The following is a 22,890-nucleotide window of genomic DNA, read 5'->3' on the forward strand; positions in this document are numbered from 1 at the left end:
CACTTTAGGGTGTGGTTTTTCACTTCCCAATAAAAACACTGTGGGTCTCAGGGAGAAACTGCTTGCAGTTTTGGTTTTCCACAACTGAGCTATCTGTCTGCTGGCCTTAGTGTTAGGAGCAGAAAGCTTGTGGTGGAATTTCCCTGGACTTGTAGCATCCTCTTCAACTTCATAGATTATTTCCTTTGTTGGGGTTTGCCAGTTCTTGGCATATTTAAGTGCTGTTAGATTGGAATAAATTGCCTCTGATTATCAGCCTGGGTACTATTGTTTCCTGGCCATCATCTGGTGGGAATGTCCTTGGTCCTAAGTACACCATAGGAAGGAAGAAGGCCGGAAGTTGACTATCATTGGCCAACTGGATTAACATAGGCACACGTGTGTTTTATTGTTAAGTTTACCATTTGTTCTGTATACTTTCAGAAAGATTTCAGAATCAATCAAAACCTTGTTGTAATAGTCCTTCATTTTGGCTACCAAAAGTCAGCTCCATTTTTAATACTCAAGTCTGATTTAAGTAAATAGGAAGAGAAAAGTTGACCTTTTCCAGCCAACAGTCAGCTGACAGGGTCAGCACATCTGGTGATGTTTGGTGGCTATACTGTGTGAAACTCGAGGGTCTAAGTGGTGTCAAAAATGAAACTCAGTTGGAATACATGCTGGACATATGGCCTGAGTCTTGTCTTTAATTTCTTTCATGAATCATGTTTTCTTGAGTCCAGGAAGGGAAAGAGTAAACAGCACTTAAGAACTAGGTCAGAGGAAAGCACTCAGCAAAATATCCAAAGTAATGAGCTCAGGATGTTCACTGTAATAAGCTTACAGGTAGGATGTTTGGATTATTATAAAGTATATAAAAAAAGAAAGATCCCTAATTGTATGCTAACAGCAAAATCAAGGACCTTTTCTTCACCTCTCTTCTAATTCATACTGCTTAGAATTTGCACCAGACCACACACTTAAGCAACCACCCAGATCTCCACAAGAATATTGAAGAACAGAGAAAGGCTCAACCTTAATTTCCCATGGGATCCAATGTTCCTCTTCTTGTTGTCTATTCTAAGAAATGAAAGCATCTGTCACTCTGAGGCTGGCACAGAAATGCTCATAGGAGAGTCATTCCCAATACTCAAAGGTGGTCAAAATCCTAATGTCATCAAGGAGTAAATGGTCCAAGTATATGCAGCATCAGGTAATTCTTAATCATAGTCTAAGAAATATGTTGTTAGATGGTTGCATCATTTCTTGAGGACCTTCATGCATCATTGCATACACCCAGATGTAAGATTCTAGAATGCATTTGGGAAAATTGGCAGAGCCTATTAGGACCCCCATTGTACAAAGGGTCCCTATGGGGGAGGATAAACTCTAGTCAAGGGAGGGTTGTATGCATGCAAATGGATTCAGCCCATACTTGTTCCAACCAGCATGAACCTCCAAAGGTAAAAAAAACAACCAATGAAGTCAACTTTCAAGCAAGTCGCATATGTCTGCAGAAAAATTAGATTTTAGGTGAGTTTGCTGAAGAATCAGACTGAAGATTGGAGTCCAGGAACAGACCTCGGACTACTCTGAGGGAATCATCCCCAAGATGGGTTCTGATGAGGATAGTTGGTTCCAAAGTCAACCACACAGAAACAGTCTTTAGTGTAAGGCTCATTCTGTGACATTTTCCTTCTAGATTCTATGCCCCAACTCCCTCGACTCTAACACATAATTCCCTTCCCTCTGCTCTTTTTTACTACAATGATGGTGGAGGTGGGGATGTCATACCGCATATCTTATCAGCTCATTTGAGCTTGGTCACTGGGGATTGAGCATGAAGTAGGAGTAGGGTTTGGATTTATGACCTTAAATTCTTAAGGTAATTGTCCTATAGCACTGAACTATATTTTTAGGGTCCCCTTCTTCTGAACCATGACCTTCTCATTTCTCACATAATCTCCTACTCACTGTAAACTAATGAAATTGGTTTCCTTTAAAAAAAAATTAAGCCTCAAAGGTGGAGAAATCCTGTATCTCTTAGGCCAAGGGAGTTTCCTTTCTAATCTCCCCAATATTTACTGTGTCTATGCAAGAAAAGAAAAGAGAGAAGCACAAATTAATTTTTTTAGTTTTGTTATTGTTGTTGTTTGTGCTTTGTTTTGTTTTTATTTCCGGACCGTGGTTATTGTGTGGTTGTTGTCCTTATTGCTGTGGTGCTCTTTGAGTTTTGTTTGATTTTTTTTATTGTTGTTATGTTTTTCTTCCTTTTTCTTTTTGTTCTCTTAAATTGATATTCATAGCCTCTAGAAGGACTCCTCCCATTTTTTGCTTGTTTGCTTTTTGCCCCATTTTACTTTATTATTCTTTTTTCTTTCCTTCAAACAGAACCACATAACTTGAACCATCTTGTTCCACCTCACAGATAGAGGGGGAAATAATGGAGGATACCAAGACCAAACAGTCTAGGAACATTAAGTAGAAATAAAAAAAATGATCAGACTTAAACACCAAATCCAAAGCCTTTGACAACAGAATCAATACCCAATCTACAACATGCTAGACACAGAGGGGACCACTTATACTAGTAACATGGGGGGTAAAAGAGGAGTATATGGGATGCATGTTGGGAACAGGGGTGGAGGGAGGACAACATTGGTGGTGGAAATACCTCTGATTCAATGTCACTATGTACCTAAAATATTACTGTGAAAAATTTGTAATCCATTTTGGTCAAAATAAAAAAAATTAAACTATAATTATAGCTGTATTTAGAAAATAAGAGATTGGTTTAAAAAAACCCTGATTCATACATTTAAATTGCCACAATAGCTTAAAAATTAGGGAACTTGATTTCATTGATGTGAGGTTTTTTGGTTGTTTGTTGTTTTGGAAGTTATACCCAGCAGTACTCAGAGGTTACTTCTGACCCTATACCCAGGAAATACTTCTGTTGGTGCTCAGGAGGGATATATGGGATACCAGGGATTGAACCCCAGTTTGCCATGTGCAAGCAAATGCCCTCCTAGCTGTGTTCTATGCTATTGTTTCAGCCCCTCATTCTTTTAAAAAATTAATGTGCATAAACTTTTCTTCTGTTGTCATCTGTTTTAACAGTCATTGATTTTTTTCTCATATTTTTACCTAGCATAAATTAATTTTATCCTATGGATGTATAAATAGCCCTTCCACCCCCCCCCCCAATCTGTACAATTTATGCGTTTTATTAGAATAGGGATGTGCAGGCCATACCAAGACCATTTTTCCAGGTACACGTGCTATTTTCCAATATGTAGTCACAGCACATTATTTAACTACAGGAAATTGTTGAATTGTTTTCAATATCTATTCTAACTTATTGACTGCTTTTCTTTAGAGACTAATTATTTGTTTGATCATTGTTACTCATTTTCTCTACATTTTTCATTCATTTTTCTTATTGCCATTTTCTTTATTCACTGCATGGCTTTTCTTTTCTTTTTTTTTTTTTTGTGGTTTTTGGGTCACACCCGGCAGTGCTCAGGGGTTATTTCTGGCTCCAGGCTCAGAAATTGCTCCTGGCAGGCACAGGGGACCATATGGGGCGCCGGGATTCGAACCGATGACCTCCTGCATGAAAGGCAAACGCCTTACCTCCACGCTATCTCTCCGGCCCCCACTGCATGGCTTTTCAAACCGTGCTTTCTGTTTTATAAGTTATGTGATAATTCCTTCTAACTTAATTTTTATTATGTGAATTATCATTGCTTAGAAGGGAGCTTAGAAGAATTTGAATCCAACCCCAGCAATGCTCAGGAATTATTCCTGGCTCTGTGCTCAGAGGTCACTCCTGGCAGGGATCAGGGGGACAGTATGAGAAGCAAGGGATAGAATTTGGGCCGACTGCAGGCAAAGCAGCCACACTACCTGCTGTCCTCCCTCTCTGGCCCCATGACAAAAAAATTTTTTTCCCCTAATTCCAAGATTATGTAATTTCTCTCTCTTTAGATACCCTTATCCCTCACAGAGATCCCTGGTTAAGGGGATTATATATCAACCATACGGGGCACTTTTACTATTCACTATGATGGTCCTGAGACATCCCTAAGCCCCAATGTCTGTGTTTAACTTCTCCCTGGTGTCTTCGCTTTCTCCAGGCTATCTTTCTGCTATGTCCCTGGCTCTGTCACCTTGCATATCTCCCAAATTTTCTTGCCCTATATAAGCACTGTTATAATGGAATAACGTGTTTCTGGTCATAAGCCTGGGACCTGTTCTTTCCCATTCATCAGCTGGAGAGATTGCCTTTAGTCCAGAACGCATTGGGGGACAGAATTGACCATTTCTGGCTGATTGATCATGACTGGCTGTCTGGTCAATAAACATGCATGTGTTTTATTGTTATTTTCACCATTTGTTTTGTTATAGTTTCTGAAAGATTTCAGGATCAATCAAAACCTTGTTGTAATATTCCTTCCTCATGGCCACCAAAAGCCACCTACATTTTTAATAGTCTTAAGTCTGATTTTTTTAATATAATTTTTATTTTGATCATAGTGTCTTACATATTGTTGACAATAACATTTTAGGTACATATTTACATAAAATCAGGGGGGATTCCCATCACCAAATTGTCCTCCCTACACCTCCGTTTTTGTCCTACCTCCCATTTCCTCTTTCCTCACCCCCAGGGCGGCTAGAATATGTGGTCCCCTCTGTATCCAACCCACTACCTAGTAGTCTTGCACCTGTTTGGTCTTGATGCCTCCTTTATCTCCCCCTCTAACTGTAGGCAGGACTAGCTAGTTCAAGTTGCATGGTTTTGCCGGAAAAAGAGAAGATATATAAACTGGGGTAAGAGTCTAATACTCCAAAAATGGGTGGAATCCTTCTAGAGGCTCTCATCATCGATTTGGGAGATGAAGGAGAAAAAGTCTGATTTTAATAAACTAATTGCTTCTTTCTTTGAAAACTTGGAAGTCTAGGACAGAAAATTGCACTCAGGATTTTCATTCCCTTCTTTGGAATCAAGTTTCATCCACAATTATCTATTAATATTTGTGTGATAGTGATAGAAAGTCATGAGTTACTTGCCACCAAAGTTTAAAATTGCCTTCTGGGGACATGGCACTCCTGATCCCTTATCCTTTGTACAAAAACAGAGCTGCAACTTTATATGCCAGTGTGATGCATTTTATTCCTGTCTTCTCTTATGTTGGTGCCTCTATCAATAATATCAATTCAGTAGCTTAGGAGCTGATACCCTCATTTCTTTGAACCATGCTCAGAAGCAATCCATCTCAGCAAGTCCTTTTGCTCCCATGGCAACCAAATGCTCATGGGTTCTGCTGTCAATTCTGAAACATCAGTGAGTGTTTCTTTTAAAATAAAAGAACCTGGGATTATAAAAAGGGAATTTGCTTTTTGAACCCTGAATTAAATTTGAATATTAGTAAGATTTAGCATAAGCAGGGTCACTCTTTGGGCATTTATCACCCCCTTCAGATTTTCCTCCTTTTTCAGTTTTCCTCCTTTTTAAGTCTTTCCTAGAAGAAAGGATGGACTCTCAGGTTATGCTATCTATACTAATCATCAATGGTAAATGCTAATTGGCTTTCTGATCCAGGATCAAATCAACCATCATCAGTTCAGATTGCCCATATACCCTGAATCCTTCCATGTCTCAGTGTTTTCATCATGAAGCTTCTCTTCAATGCAAACAAGATTTCTTATGAGTCTCTCAAACAAGTAGAACACAGTATCTTCATTATGGCTACAAAGAGTTAGGTGATAAATGTCAATCCATTTTTTAGAAGGTAGACAAGTTTATTGGAAAATAGAGAAAAGAGAAGGAACTTTCAGGTGGGAAGAAACAGCATATGATTACGTTTTTGATTCATTTTCTCCTACAATTTTTTTCTTCAACATTTTTTAGTTTATTTTTTATTGTAACTATGATTCTGGCCATTTACAGGGGTAACAAAACAAAACTTTTAAAACAACAAATGGTGGCTTGAATCAGCACCAGCCATATTGTAAAGCATAATAACCTTAACCACTGTACTATCTCTCCAGTCTTTGAAGAAAAGTTTTTTTTTTTAATTTTAGTGGAAAAATCACTGATTTTTAACTTGTATTTGTGCTGGACTTTGAAATAGGGGTGGGTTTTGCTTTTTTGATGAGAATGGAGAAAACGGATCCTAAGAGAAGATTACCTCAAAGTAAGTGATTTTCAGCTGACTTACGATGCTCTTTTGAGAGATGTGGGGGCTGGAGAAGACCTCCCAAGCTGCTCACTGGGGATTCTCTGCCAATAAGACTCTATGATTGAAGGCTAGAACTTGAGGATAAGATGCTGCTCAGGCTTTGTGGTGCCAGCGAACCCTTTGTTCATTTCAATAGTGCTTGGGAGCTACCAGGGTTACAAAGGGAAGGGCAAGTGGTATCGGTGACAAAATCAGGATCCCATCCCATGCGGTATGCACTCTTTTATTTTTTTTAAATTTTTTTTATATTTTATTTAAACCCCTGATTACATACATGATTGTGTTTGGGTTTCAGTCATGTAAAGAACACCACCCATCACCAGTGCAATATTCCCATCACCAATGTCCCAAATCTCCCTCCTCCCCACCCGACCCCCGCCTGTACTCTAAACAGGCTTTCCATTTCCCTCATACATTCTCATTATTAGGACAGTTCAAAATGTAGTTATTTCTCTAACTGCGGTATGCACTCTTATTCCTGTCCTATCTTTCTGGCCCTGACAATACTTTAAACTACTGCAATCCTAAGTATCTTGCCCCTCACAAAACACCACCAGAATAAACATGGCCTGATTTCTTATTCTAAAACAGCAGCCAAGATTGGCTTTTTATTTTTCTACCATTGGAAAAGGCATGTTAGAATCCTGGGCTTCTCCACAAAGTGCTAATGCTTCACCACAGGGATGGATGGATAGATAGCTCACTAGTTTGCCAGAAAACCACTCAAAAGCCAATTTTAAAGATTGTACAAAAGGGCTGTGTTTCATCAATATGTAATTCCTCAAAAAAGCAGAAACTGACCTGCTTAGACTCAAAGGTTCCTAGGATTTGTGCAAGTTAGAATAATTATTAGAGGGAGTGAGGATATGAATGTCCTTTTAATCTAGACATGGACATACTATGAGGACAAAGGTAGGTTTCAACAGAGGTAGGTTTCAAATTCTTCATCCTTAAGAAATATATCTGTGGGGCCTGATAGTAGTAGTAAGTAGTGTTCTTGCTTTGCATATAGTCAACCTGGGTTTAATTCCCAGAGTCCCATATATTCCCCTGAGCACTGCCAGGAGGGATTTCTGAATGCAAAGCCAGGAGCAACCCTTGATTATTGCTGGGGAAAAAAAGAAAATACAATAGTGCTGGTCAGTGATAGAACATGCGAACACAGATGCACAAACAAGAGTATTGTCCCGATGAGTTTTTACCTGATACAAAAAGTCTAGCGCTGTTGCTCTGCCTTGTCTCCCCGGTGTACCTGTGCCTCGTGATGCAGCGGTAATTATATAATCCATCTTCATTCTGTACATCTTTAATATACAAGGCTCCCGTGGATGTGATGAGAAATCTAGATCCTGAAAGAGAGGGAGAAGTGCCCAATTAAAACAGAAAGAACACAACCTAGTAACATCAACTAAATTTCTGAACAGTTTTCTCACCGGAAAGAGAATTGATTTTTTTTGGAATGACTGTTTTAGGCCACCTATTTATCTTACAGCAACAGAGTTATTGGCATAGATTTTAGGCGTAGCTAATGCAACTAATTTTCTTTATTTATCCAATTTTTAGAAGGTAGTATTTTCTTTTGTACTTGTGTATTTTAAGAAAGAATGTAATTTTTTATGGTATTAATTATTTCAAGTAGCACAAAAGAAATGCCTTAGTGATAGCGGGGTGGTAGGGCATTTGCCTTGCATGCAGATGACCCAGGATGGACCTCGGTTTGATTTCTGGAGTCCAATTGGTCCCCAAGCCAGAAGCGATTTCTGAGTGCATCGCCAGAAGTAATCCCTGAGCATTACTGGGTGTGGCCCAAAAACAAAAATAAAAACAAACACAAAACAAACAAAAAAAGAAGCACAAAAGTACTTGACTCTAAAACAAAAAGAATATCTCATCAACTTTCCAGAAAGGACTATTCTATTTTGCCAAAATACTAACCAACTCTCATCTCTCTATTTTAAGACAGAACTAGGTTGTTTCTGTTGGTAGTGTTTTAGAACAGCATTTCTCAAATGGGAACCATATGGCTTCCTGGGAACTCCCAGTATATTCAAAATGGTCCTTAGTTGAAAGTCCTATCAGTGAGAATAGGGATAGAATAGTAGGATAGAAGAGTCACAGACAGAAAACAGGTTTGGAAAAAGTCACAATTGATTAAAAGTTGAGAACACTTTTTGAATACTTGGTTCTCTCTTAATTTACATTCAAATAATTAGTAATAAGTATTATTATAGAGAGATCCAAGTTATCACAGTGCTTCATCATCCAAGCCAGCATGGAGCGCTGAGTGAAGGGAGAGGCTGTTGTCTGCATGAATTCAGACACATAGACATTGAGATTAAAAATCATTGTGACTTTTCCTACTGTATTCATCACCAAAAATCATCACTTTGCTTATGACCCTGGATCACTACTTCTCTATGACTCTCTGCAAAGACAACAATATGACCAACCTTCAGCTATGCTGGTATTTTGGCTGATCTCACCAGGGCTTTTATGGAGTGAGTATGGACATTCTCTCTCACCTTCCTCGATATTCTACCACTTCCAGGAGACCGAACAGCTGAGAACACTCCCCACAGTATCAGTAATAGTGCTTTGAACTCCTGCAACTTCACTTGTCTGATACTATCATTCCCACAGGAACACACTAATTTAGATGTCAATGTGTAACTGAGGTCACTTAATTATTAGAAATAAATGAAATAACAGAATAGTCAGCTAGCAAGAAGAGCTTACTAACCTTTCTGCCAATGCTGTAATGACTTTATTGGAGATACAATAATTTTTATAAATTTGCTTATCATTGTGCTTTTTAAAAATGTGTCTTTCTTTTTTATTCATATTTTTTATTTAAACACCTTGGTTAAAACATGATTGTGGTTGGGTTTCAGTCATATAAGATGACACCCCCCATTACCAGTGCAACATTCCCATCACCAATGTCCCAAATATCCCTCCTCCCCTCCTTGCCCCTACCTGTACTGTAGACAGGCTTTCTATTTCCCTCATATATTCTCATTGTTAGGATAGTTCGCAATATAGTTATTTCTCTAACTAAACTCATCACTCTTTGTGGTGAGGTTCATGAGGTCGGCTGTAACGTCCAGTCCTCCTCACTTTTGTCTCTGAAAATTGATGAGAAATGTCTTTCATTTTTCTTAAAACCCATGGATGAGTGAGACCATTCTGTGTCTTTCACTCTCTCTCTGACTTATTTTACTCAGCATAATAGATTCCACGTACATTCATGTATAGGAAAATTTCATGACTTCATCTCTCCTGATGGCTGCATAATATTCCATTGTGTATATATTCCACAGTTTCTTTAGCCATCTGTTGAAGGGCATCTTGGTTGTTTCCAGAGTCTTGCTATGGTAAATAGTGCTGCAATAAATATAGGTGTAAGGAAGGAATTTTGTATTGTATTTTTGTGTTCCTAGGGTATATTCCTAGGAGTGGTATAGCTGGATCATATGGGAGCTCAATTTCCAGTTTTTGGAGGAATCTCCATATTGCTCTCCAGAAAGGTTGAACTAGTCGGGATTCCCACTAGCAGTGGATAAGAGTTCTTTTCTCACCGCATCCCCGCCAACACTACTTGTTCTCATTCTTTGTGATGTGTGCCAATCTCTGTGGTGTGAGGTGGTACCTCATATTTTTTTTTTGATTTGCATCATCCTGATGATTAATGATGTGGAGCATTTTTTCATGTGCCTTTTGGCCATTTGTATTTCTTCTTTATCAAAGTGTCTGTCCATTTCTTCTCTCCATTTTTTGATGGGATTAGATGTCTTTTTTTTTCTTGTAGAGTTCTGTCAGTGCCCTGTATATTTTGGATATTTGCCCCTTATCTGACGGGTATTGGGTCAATAGTTTCTCCCACTCAGTGGGTGGCTCTTGTATCCTGGGCACTATTTCCTTTGAGGTGCAGAAGCTTCTCAGCTTAATATATTTCCATCTGTTAATCTCTGCTTTCACTTGCTTGGAGAGTGCAGTTTCCTCCTTGAAGATGCCTTTAGTCTCAATGTCACGGAGTGTTTTACAAAACTACATGTTGTTCTATATACCTTATGGTTTCAGGTCTGATATCGAGGTCTTTAATACATTTGGAGTTTACCTTTGTACTTGATGTTAGCTGGGGGTCCAAGTTCACTTTTTTGCAAGTGGCTAGTCAGTTGTGCCAACACCACTTGTTGAAGAGGCTTTCTTTGCTCCATTTAGGACTTCTTGCTCCTTTATCAAAGATTAGGTGATTGTATGTCTGGGGAACATTCTCTGAGTACTCAAGTCTATTCTATTGATCTGAGGATCTTTATTCCAATACCATGCTGTTTTGATAACTGTTGCTTTGTAGTACAGTTTAAAGTTGGGGAAAGTCATGCCTCCCATATTCTTTTTCCCAATAATTGCTTTGGCTATTCAAGGGTGTTTATTGTTCCAAATTAATTTCAAAAGTGCCTCATCCACTTCTTTGAAGAATGTCATGGATATCTTTAGAGGGATCGCATTAAATCTATACAATGCTTTGGGGAGTATTGCCATTTTAATGATGTTAATCCTGCCAACCCATGAGCAGTGTATGTGTTTCCATTTCTGTGTATCCTCTCTTATTTCTTGGAGCAGAGTTTTATAGTTTTCTTTGCATAGGTCCTTCACATCTTTAGTCAAGTTGACACCAAGATATTTGAGTTTGTGTGGCACTAATGTGAATGGGGTTGTTTTCTTAATGTCAATTTCTTCCCTATTATTATTGGTGTATAGAAAGGACATTAATTTTTGTGTGTTAATTCTGTAGCCTGCCACCTTGCTATATGAGTCTATTGTTTCTAGAAGCTTTTTGGTCGAGTCTTTAGGGTTTTCTAAGTAGACTATCATGTCATCTGCAAATAGTGAGAGCTTGACTTCTTCCTTTCCTAACTGGATTCCCTTGATATCTTTTTCTTGCCTGGTCACTACAGCAAGTACTTCCAGTGCTATGTTGAATAGGAGAGGTGAGAGAGGACAGCCTTGCCTTGTGCCAGAATTTAGAGGGAAGGCTTTTAGTTTTTCTCCATTGAGGATAATATTTGCCACTGGCTTGTGGTAGATGGCCTTAACTATATTTAGAAAGGATCCTTTCATACCCATCTTGCTGAGAGTTTTGATTAAGAATGGCTGTTGGACCTTATCAAATGCTTTCTCTGTGTCTATTGATATGATCATGTGATTTTTATTTTTCTTGTTGTTGATGTTGTGTATTATATTGATAGATTTTCAGATGTTAAACCATCCTTGCATTCCTGGGATGAAACCTACTTGATCATAATGAATGATCTTCTTGGAATCTATTTGCCAGGATTTTGTTGAAGATCTTTGCATCTGTGTTCATCAGGGATATTGGTCTGTAATTTTGTTTTTTGGTAGCATCTCTGTCTGGTGTAGGTATCAAGGTGATGTTGGCTTCATAAAAGCTATATGGAAGTGTTCCTGTTTTGTTGATTTCATGAAAGAGTTTTGTCAGAATTGGTAGTAGTTACTCTTGGAAGGTTTGAAAGAATTCATTAGTGAATCCCTCTGGGCCTGGGCTTTTGTTTTTGGGCAGATATTTGATTACCATTTTAATTTTATCAATAGTGATGGGATTGTTTAGATATGCTACATAATCTTTATTTATCCGTGGGAGGTTATAAGAGTTCAAGGATTTATCCATTTCTTTCAGATTCTCATTTTTAGTGGCATAGAGTTTCTCAAAGTAGTTTCTGATTACCCTTTGAATCTCTGCAATATCGGTAGTGATCTCCCCTTTTTCATTTTTCATATGAGTTATCAAGTTTTTCTCTCTTTGTTAATTTTGCTAATGGTCTATCAATCTTGTTTATTTTTTCAAAGAACCAACTTCTGCTTTCTTTGATCTTTTGGATTGTTTTTTGGGTTTCCACTTCATTGATTTCTGGTCTCAGCTTTGTTATTTCCTTCTGTCTCCCAATTTTTGGGTCCTTTTGTTGAGCACTTTCTAATTCTATGAGCTGTGTCATTAAGCTATTCAGGTAGGCCCCTTTTTTCTTCCTGATGTGTGCTTGCAAAGCTATGAATTTTCCTCTTAGTACTGCTTTTGCTGTGTCTCATAGGTTCTGATAGCTTGTGTTTTTATTATCATTTGTTTCCAGGAAAGATTTGATTTCCTCTTTAATTTCATCTCGGACCCACTGGTTATTCAGTATGAAGCTGTTTAACTTCCAGGTGTTAAAGTTTTTCTTCTGTGTCCCTTTGGATTTTACATATAATTTCAGAGCCTTGTGGTCAGTGAAGGTAGCCTGCAAAATTTCTATCCTCTTGATATTATGGAGGTATGTTTTATGTGCCAGCATGTAGTCTATCCTGGAGAATGTCCCATGTACATTGGAGAAAAATGTGTATCCAGGTTTCTGGGGGTGGAGTGTCTTATATATATCTACTAGGCCTCTTTCTTCCATTTCTCTTCTCAGGTCTAGTATATTCTTGTTGGGTTTCAGTCTGGTTGACCTATCAAGTGTTGACAAAGCCGTGTTGAGGTCCCCCACAATTATTGTGTTGTCACTGATATTATTTTTCAGATTTGTCAACAATTGTATTAAATATTTTTCTGGCCCCTCATTCAGTGCATATACGTTTAGGAGAGTTATTTTTTCCTACTTTACATATCCCTTGATTAATACAAAATGTCCATCTTTGTCCCTTACAACTATTATGAGTACTGAGTATAAATTTTGCATCATCTGATATTAGTATGGCCACTCCAGCTTTTTTATAGGTGTTGTTTGCTTGGATAATTTTCCTCCAGTCTTTTATTTTGAGTCTATGTTTGTTCTGACTATTCAGGTGCGTTTCTTGTAGGCAGCAGAAGGTTGGATTGAGTTTTTTGATCCATTTAGCCACTCTGTGTCTCTTAACTGGTGTATTTAGTCCATTGAGATTGAGAGAAAGAATTGTCCTGGGATTTAGTGCCATCTTTATATCGAAGTTTGGTGTGTCTTTTGGTCAGTCTTGTCTTAAAGTAGGTCTTTCAGTTTTTCTCTTAAGACTGGTTTTGAGTCTGTAAAGTTTCTGAGCTGTTGTTTGTCTGTGAAACCATGTATTCTTTCTTCAAACCTGAAAGTGAGTTTTGCTGGGTAAAGTATTCTAGGCGAAGCATTTATTTCATTGAGTTTTGTCACTATGTCCCACCAGTGTTTTCTGGCCTTGAGTGTTAATGGTGACAGTTTTGCTGTAAATCCCAAGGATGTTCCCTTGAATGTAATTTCCATTTTTGATATTGCTGCTTTCAGAATTCTGTCTCTATCTGTGGGATTCGTCATTGTGACTAGGATGTGTCTTGGGGTGTTTTCTCTGGGGTCAATTTTAGTTGGTACTGTTCGGGCATGCAGGATTTGATCGCATATATTCTTTAGCTCTGGTAGTTTCTCCTTAATTATGTTCTTGATCATTGATTATTCCTGGAGATTTTCTTCCTGGGTCTCTGGAACCCCAATGATTCTTAAGTTGTTTCTGTTAAGCTTATCATAGACTTCTATTTTCATCTGTTTACATTCTTTGACTAATTTTTCCATCGTTCATTTGCTTTAAGGTTTTTTTTTTTCCCAATCTCTCCCACTGTATGGAGTTGTTATTTATCTCATCTTCCAGAGCACTAATTCTGTCCTCAGCTTCTGTTACCATGTTGGAGAGCTTATCCTTTTTTTCATTCAATTCATTTACTGAGTTTTTTAAACCTGTTATTTGACCTGTTATTTCAGTTTGGAGTTTTGTGATTTCTGTCTTCATATTTTCTTGGTTCTTATTAATGTTCTGTTCAACGCGATCCATGGTTTCTTTGAGTTCTGTGAGCATCTTCCACATTTCTTCTCAAAACTCCTTATTTGAGAGACTGAATAGTTGGTTGGCCGTTTTTTGGTCATCAGAGTTGCCATCTTCATTCTCTACATCTGATGTTGGTCTGTATTGTTTCCCCATTGTCACACTTGTATTTTGGGTTTTTCTACATGTTGTGGTGATATTCATTGGCTAAATGATAAGCGCGGCCATTCTCCCCTGGCTCCACCCTTTCTGGGTGGGTCGACTCGCCTCCAAAGAAGGGGAGCCCTCTGTGGATGAAGCCTCACATGGGATCAAATCTTAGGCCCGAGCATGCAGCAGAGAAGACAGTCCAGAGAGAAATGCTGGACTTCAGAGATCCAGCACAATTCCTAGTGTGATTTTTTTCTTCTTGTTGCAGTGGCATTCTTTCATTAGAAGCATGCATGGCTCCACATTGCTTTATGGCCGTGCTCTTCTGGAGCCTCTGGGAGAGCGGTTTTGGTGGCCCCTTTTTGGCCACTCCCAAGAGGTTCAGGAGACAGGACAGTAGAAAAAACACGCACAGGCAACACTCACAGTTTCTCACAGTCGGGAACCACTGGGCAGTTGTAGGTTTTCCCAGCTGATGTCACAAACAGGGGACCTGCCTTTCTGCAAAATACTGCTGATAGCCGGTTTTCACGTTTGGATGCAGTTCCTTGGCATGCTGGCCCAGCTGTATGAGCCTCTGGGAGAGCGATTTTTCTGGGCCCTTTTCGGCCCACTCCCAAGAGGTTCAGGAGAAAAGACAGTAGAAAAACATGCACAGGCAACACTCACAGTTTCTTACAGTTGGGAACCACTGGGCAGGCCAAAATTTGTCTTTCTTTTCTTCCTTTTATGTTTTTCTTTTTCTATTCATTTAAAAAATAATTTGCTCTCACTTAATACCTTTATTATGGTCAACTATGTAAATTATGTGATGCTTGTTCTATGAATAAAATAAAAATAATTGAAAAAGGATAAAAATTATTTTCACTGGAAAAATAGAAACATGCAAAATTTAATTTTTATCAATCAATGCTAAGTCATTGATACACCAAATAAAGGCAGAGTGAAACTCTGAATGACAAAGAAAGTAGACTGCCAAGTGGATAGTGACTCAAGTTTTATTTCCTACCAAGATCGGGATTTTCTCATGGTGGATATTTCTCTGCATCAAATAAAATTCTTCACTTAAAAAATAAGGTAATTTTGGGGCCGGCGAAGTGGTGCTAGAGGTAAGGTGTCTGCCTTGCAAGCATTAGCCAAGGAAGGACCACGGTTTCATCCCCCAGGCATCCCATATGGTCCCCCCAAGCCAGGGGCAATTTCTGAGCACTTAGCCAGAAGTAACCCCTGAGCATCAAATAGTGTGGGACCCCCCCAAAAAAATAGGTAATTTTGTCTCTTTGGGGAAAGATTAAATGCTCCAAATTTACCTTATTTTATTGCTTGTTTCCTGAGATTCATTGAAACTGCCTGTGGTTTATTTTAGTCTTTCCTAGAGCTTTGTTTTATTTTAGATTTCAAATACGGCAATTGCAAACATAATTCATACAACTCTGGTTCATTCTTATAAGGACACTATTTTTAGATTGGTTGTTTAGCTAAATGAAAATATGATTTCTTAGGCAAGATGAGAGCCATCAAAAGGGTATTGACAAAAATCATAAATATGACCTAGTGTAAATTTTTCAAAGCAATTTGAGTTAGCTATTAAAATTGCATGAAGTACCTCTAACTAATAAATTTACTTCTTGTACAATTTAATTTGGTTATTTATTTTAAAATATGTCCTCAATATGCAATTTTATGAATAACTGGGTGAGCTAATGCTGTATATTCTAGACATTAAAGCCACTAAAAATAACTTTTACAATTTGTCACATATCAAACATTTCTTTTCACTACACATTGGATATCACTGAAATGTATTTCCATTTTAGTGGCCTTGTTCATATTTATATACTTTAATAAAACAGCCTCTTTATAGTACAAAGTGAGAAAAAAAACAAACATTCCTCCAAAGAATAATGCCTGTTAAAGTTATTCTTGTTCCTTCTTTTTGTAAAGCAACCCAACTAGATTTGACTGGCAATCATCAGTAATGGCCAGAAGTACAAAGTGATAACAAATGATCTGAAAGAATTAGGCTTAGCATGCATTGATTCCTGCAATATTTGGACTACATGGATACTTTCTGATGGATACTTCTATTCCAGTTACTACTCCTGGAATAATTGACCTTAATTTTCTCACTAACTCAGTTTGCTAAAGAAGATTCTCTTCTATGTTCCAGAATAACTTGAATGTTCAGTTTTCTGTCACAGAAAGGACTAAGTTTGATGACAACTCCGTTGGAATGATCTTGGCTCTTTTCCTCACTTCTCATCAAAGACCATCTCAGGACCCAGTCACATTTTGAAATATAGAGCAAACTTGATTGAAACCTTTGATGAGGGAAGGGCCCCAATGGGGCAGGATCCTTGGGTATAGTCTGAAACCCTTCTCATAAGTCATGAAGGCTAACAGAAAACACCATGTTTTGCCTCTGTGGTGACAAATATTGGTTCACAAATTCCTGCCTTCTTATAGTACTTGCTGAGGGCCTTTCCCCATGAGAAATTCCTCTAATACTTGGACTAAATGGTTGGTTCATATTCTTAAATAGGATTTAAGAATGTGCATTTATGAGAGCATTCAACATATAAAATATTAGTCTTTGGGGTTATTATCTACAAGACAATTGTTATTTTTTCTCTGTCTCTCTCATGTGTACACCCCCCCCCTCCCACATACACCTTGACTACTCAGAGCTGTCTGCTAATATTTTAACTATGCAAAACTGCAATCTTTTTTGTGGAGAGGGTTTGTTCAGGCTGTGCTCAGAACCTTCTCCTAGCTCTGTGCTCTGGAAGTGCTCACAGGACACGGGGCCATATGCAATGTCAGGAACCAAATTAGGGTTGTTGATGTGCAAAGAAAATATCTTAACCCATTGACATCTCTCTCATCCAGTTATTTTTATTCTATACTTATGAAGTACACATATGAATGATATTTCCCTGGCACTTAGTGGAAGCAGTTCACTCACTTATTTCCTTATGGAAGAAAAATTATTTGTGTGTTTTAACTCAAGGACTCAAATTCAACCATGCCAACATCACTTTACAGCAGGGTCACCTCAGAAAAGACATTTGACTTTGTTCAATGTTGGTTTCATTATTCTATGACAAAAAGATAATGACAAAAAACCTCTTTGTTCTACTGTGGAAAATTCAATGAGCACACATATGTCATTAAGTAGACAACCGTGCATCACAAAAATTATTTATGGAATAAGTGTGATGCTTGTTATGGCTTTTTATAGGATAGGTTCATCTACAGTATGTAGAAAAGACATGATGTCCACATCTATTAGACATACCTAAGCTGAACAGACAGTCCAGAGACACATAGGTAAAGGATTCTCTATTATTTATTGCTTGCTCATGCTAAGAAAGCCCCTATATGCCGAAAAATACCCAAGTGGAAGTAACAAATATAAGTTTTCATCCTATTTCTACCTCTTGGAGCCTTATCACATAGGAAAAGCCTGCCTAATACCTCTCTGAAAAAATGTCCTTCAAAAGAGCATTGGCATGATACAGAAAGCTGTCACTCTTCCATAAAGTACCTCAGGCATTTCAATGAGGGGCAGAGGGAAGAAGACCTTGTAGACATCACCTTTATTTATCTTGGAATTCAGGGACCTTCTCTCTGCTCATCATTAGGCAGTTGAGATTATCCCAAGTCATCCTCTATGAACCATTATCAGACAATAGGAATCGCCCATACATCTTTTTCAATATTTGAACATAATCCACATATTCACAAATTGTTCAATGGACCGTTCTTGCCCTTCTGATGTCACCCAGTATAAGGATGTTGCTAGATATACATGTACCTTCCTCTAAATTGTGTCCAGAATGGTCCATTTCTCTCTTTTCTCGAGAGCAATATTCAGGTTCAAAAGTCCAGATTTTTAGCACTTTGTTTTCACTCCTTCTCTAGCCCATTTGTCATCAACATACAAAATATAATATCAGGGACCTCTAGAATCTAGAGGTCTAGAGTCTCTTAGAGTAGCTTTTCTCGGTGACTTTGTGACTTGCCAAATGTCACCCCTATTGAAAAGCATTGCTTTAGACCTGATACTTTCTGGTGGTTTTGAGCTCCTTACACTGAGGTTCTAGTCACAGATAGCATCCTTCTTCTTGATGTTTCTTCCTGAAATATGGGGCATCCAGAGGCTCAGATCTCCACCTGGAAAACTTCTTTCTCTGTTCATAGCCTCAACTTTTCCAGAAATATCAACATACATTAGCCACAGCCCTAGTTTTCTTGCTCAGAGCACTTGCTTCATTCCACAAAGTGACCTTGTATATGGCTCTGATCGATTGAGCATCCTCTGTTACTCACCCATCTCTTGAAGAGATATTTTCAGATAGAATAACCAAGCACTGTTCTGTGTAACAGAGATGAAAAGCTGAACTAGAACAGAAAGCATTTTATATATCTGGTTCAATTTTTCATCTCTGTTACACAGACACAGTGCTTGGTTATTCCATCTGAAAATATTGCTTCAAGAGATGGGTGGGTAAAAGAGTCTATCACTGCTTATATACAGTCTCTTCTTAAGTCTGAGCCAAAAGAAAGCAAGGTGAAACACCCCTTTTTAGATTTCAACATGAAACTCCTCATATGCTTTACATAAAAGGAGCATTTCCCCCTCTAAGAATGACTATAATATATTCTTTTATGGAAATGAGCCCATTTTACGATTCTGATGTTAATTATTCTTCCATTATGCTCTGTGACTTTTTTTACTCTACTGTCTGGAGATTATATCTTCAGCAGGGGTAATAATATTTTCAACAAGATTTTTAAAGCAGATTCAATTTTTCACTTAGTCAGAAATATAGTTTAGGTTTTTCTTTTTTTCTTTTCTTTTTCTTTTTTCTTTTTCTTTTTTTTGCAATTGCAGTCTGAGCTGAGTTAATAGTAATTAAAAGAACAGATGGTTTTCCTAATAAGATGCCAAATGGTGGCACAAATGAATAAAACTTTATCAGCTGTGCCTGCCACCTCTAGTTATAGTCATTCTGTGGAATGAAACCAGGCTTTCTTTGCAGCAATGTTCATGACAGTTACTTTAGTAAGACAAAATATAAGCCCAACTCTGAAATATAAAACACTGGACAGAGATGCATATCTGAATGGATCGCTTACATTTATTTTCATTTTAAAGTTAATTTGGCATTTGCTAAAAACAAACCAGAAGTGTAATATGAATAGACTCAGAAGATATCATGTTTTAGAAAACGGGTCAGGTCCAGAATGTAAGTACCATATGGTTTCATTCATAGGTGGTGCAGCAAGAAACCAAGAGAACGTATAAGTTAAGTAAAATAGCAAATAATTTTTAGACCATTAGACAATTAATAGAAGGGGTGAAGGAAGAAGGGGCAGTTGATTGGTGTCTAAAGATGAAGTGTAGTTGAAGGATGGAGCAGGACTTTCCATTGTCAACTCAATATAGTGCATATACAAGCCAATAGACAATGATTCACACCTGAAATGTATATCAGACCATTGCTCTGGTGGAATGCATTGAGTTTTATTGCACTAAATCACAACAAAACAATAATACTCTAACAATTGCTATAGTTTAAAAAATGTAGAAAGAGAATGTAGAAACGAAAAGGGCTGAAAGAAAATATACATATACATATCTATTATAACTCTAGTTCCCAATTTTTATGACTTCAAAAGAAGGTTGGAGCAAAATATTAACTCCTGTTTTGGTTCTGTGTTATGGTCAGTTCTCTGATGTAGTAGATGGAGACCTGAAGGAAATACAGATATGTCTGAGCAATTCAGTGACCTGATAAAAATAATTACTTTTGCATGACCTGGGATACAAATGGGGCCTGAACATATCTATGCTTCTTCATCTACACAGTGAGTGGCATTACCTTCTCTCTCAGATATTGTGATATTAAAAAAAGTCTCAACATAAGAATATCTGCATGGCGTCTACTAGAGAAAGACCTCCAGAATTGCTTTTATCTGCCACAAAATGTAATGACAAACTATCACACTCACTAGATCAATAAAAATAGAAGGATACAGATCCAAGTAGCCAGTAATATATAAATTAAATAATTATAAATTATCGGTACTGCACACAATAGAAGACCAGGTGAATATAAAGTCTAGTTTTACATAATGATTTTTAACAAAAGTGTTAATTTTACACAAATAAAATTCAACATGGTTTTATTGATCTATGAACCAAAGTTATTTAAAGTATGACCACACCATTGGAAGATTAAACTGATTTTTTTATCAGTTAGAAGAACACCTTAAATTATGAATCATTATGTAGGATTGACAAAGATCCAGGGAAAGGAATACCTACTGGAAAGGTAATTTGTTTCTGGCAGAAGCTCTCAGATTTTAAATAGAAGAATCACACAAATTTCAGGTCTGCTGGTCTTCTTCAGAGACAGAATCCTATGGACACACATTGCTGTTTGTTGAAAAGTACACTCAGTATTCCTTAAGACATTAAATAGTATAGTGGCTAGAGAGACAGTACAGTGGTTAAGGAGCTTGCCTTTCAGGCAATCAACCATGGTTCCATCCCCAGCATGGTATATGGACTTTCCCAAAAGCACTACCAGGAGTGATCCCTGAGCACAGAGATAGGAGTAAAACCTGAGCATCTTCAGGTATGGCCCAATAAGCCTTAGGAGTGGCTCAACAAATTGGTTTGAAATATCTCCCTCAAAAGAGATTATAACAAATATTCATCAATTAAGATCTAGACAGACCACTAAAGGCACATATGTTCTATGTAGTTATCTAAAAGAGACACAAGTGAATCTCAACATCTTTGATAGAAGTGTCTCCAAGGCTCAATGAGACAGACAGCATGTATGGGAGACAATGGTCTTGTGTTAGTGGATGGGGAGGACAGCATCACAAATTTCTAGCACATGCAAATCACAGTGGCCCCCATGATCATTCTGGGTTAGGGGGAACTCTAGGTCTTGTGTCCTTGTCTTATATATCTGATCCCATCAGGGGAAGAGTCCACAATTTCAGGTCTATGAAGTGAAACTACACTTGGAGAGATTTGTCCATGAGTGCTGAGCATGTTAATGCTGTGGACATAGAGGAAAGTTATTGACTAGTATAACAGAGGAGAAAGTGAGGTTTCTATAACTGTCTTTGGGTTGAAAGTAAATGATCAAGCAATGGCCCTTTTCAATCTGGTCACAATCAGGCAAGTTCCAAGCAAAGGAGAGATATTCCATGACAATTTGAGTCTTTATCACCCTTATCCTTCAAATCTCTGAACTTCTAAGTCTTGTCCACAGTGAGGTGTACCTCCTTTTCCCCCTACACTGTTGAGGTGATTCAGTATTTCAGACTGCTGCTTTGTGGGTGCAGTATTGCCATTCCAAGGAGAAGCCAAGCTTCATGCTAACTTCCTCACCTCTGATCCCACTCAACCACACAACTGTACAGTGTAGACTTGTATGTGGGCTTGTTCATTTTTGATGAGAACTCCCTAATAAGCTCAGTCCATGAAAGCCATTGTACTTATGGACTCTGTCATGTTTGCAAGAGTTGCGGTTGATGTTTAAAGCAGGGTCAAAAGATGGTGCAGTGGGTCAGGTACTTGCCTTGCATGTGGCTGACCTAGATTCAATTCATGACATCACTGATTACCCAAACTCCCCAAGAGTGATCCCTGAACAATCAGGAATAATCTTTGAACTCAGCTGGCTGTGGCCATCAATATCCCTTTCCCCCAAATGAATACATTTTTGTGTGTTTATTGGGCCACACCCAGCAGCACTCAGAGGTTACTCCTGACTGTGAGCTCAGAAATTATTCCATTAGGATCAGGGGGTCATATGGGATCTGGGGATCAAACCTGGGTTGGCCACTTGCAAGGCAAATAACCTATCTCTGTGCTATTGCTCCACTCCCCAAAAATAAACACAATTTGCAGTAGCATAATTAGAGTATCTTTTGAAGTACAAAGACTGACTAAGAGGAGAAAGTTCCTGGAAGAAATAATTTGTCCAGAAAGGCTGTAGCTCCTACCTTTGAAACTGAGGGAGGAGCTCAGGAGGCAGGGAAGAGCTTTCTTAAAGAAGGAGTGATTTGGCATCTATATGTTTCCATTCTCTTAAAGCAATTGCACTAAGACATTTTTCTTATGTAAATAAAATTCTCTCAGTGAAATTCTCCTGCAGCTAAATGAGGCTCAATTACACACTACTAATTTAAGCCTGCACACTGCTTCTGACTGTATACCTAATCACCCTATTTAGGCTGTTAATGACCAGATCTTCTTCCTCAAGCTCGCATCCCAGCCTGTCATTAATCTCTCCTCTAGTTAGATTTCTAGTTATTTAAAAGAAGAGATCCTTGGAAAGAACTGTTTGCATTTTAAAGGCATTATTGTTGCAGCTCTGACACAGAGACAAAGAAGTTTCTCAAACCTGAATGGAATGTATTTTGTTGGGATGCTGGAGAAGGCATTGGGTTGGGGCAACAGGAAGCAAAATAGGATAATGGTCACAAAGTGTGATCAGTGCTTTGTAGAGATCTAAGACTTTTAGAGCATCTTTTGAGGGGTGGTGATGTGTAAGGAACTTACTCCCAGTAGCCTGTGTTAATTTATCCTGAATGGTCAGACCCACCCACACCTGGGAGGGGTCTGCGGTTTGGAATAAAACACATAAAAGGTGTTATCTAGGGGGGGGGA

At 38.2% G+C, this 22,890-nt stretch overlaps 1 protein-coding gene across 1 annotated transcript in view; it reads right to left on the reverse strand.

The window, feature by feature from the left end:
* The window catches only part of DSCAM (DS cell adhesion molecule), a 589,689-nt gene that overhangs the window by 245,362 nt on the left and 321,437 nt on the right, over positions 1–22,890 (reverse strand). Inside the window, 1 exon segment of the mRNA XM_049785384.1 lies at positions 7,430–7,576. Within this exon segment, the coding sequence (XP_049641341.1) occupies positions 7,430–7,576 (147 nt within the window).

Source organism: Suncus etruscus, chromosome 13, assembly GCF_024139225.1.
Source record: "Suncus etruscus isolate mSunEtr1 chromosome 13, mSunEtr1.pri.cur, whole genome shotgun sequence".
In the NCBI taxonomy this organism is placed as follows: Eukaryota; Metazoa; Chordata; class Mammalia; order Eulipotyphla; family Soricidae; genus Suncus; species Suncus etruscus.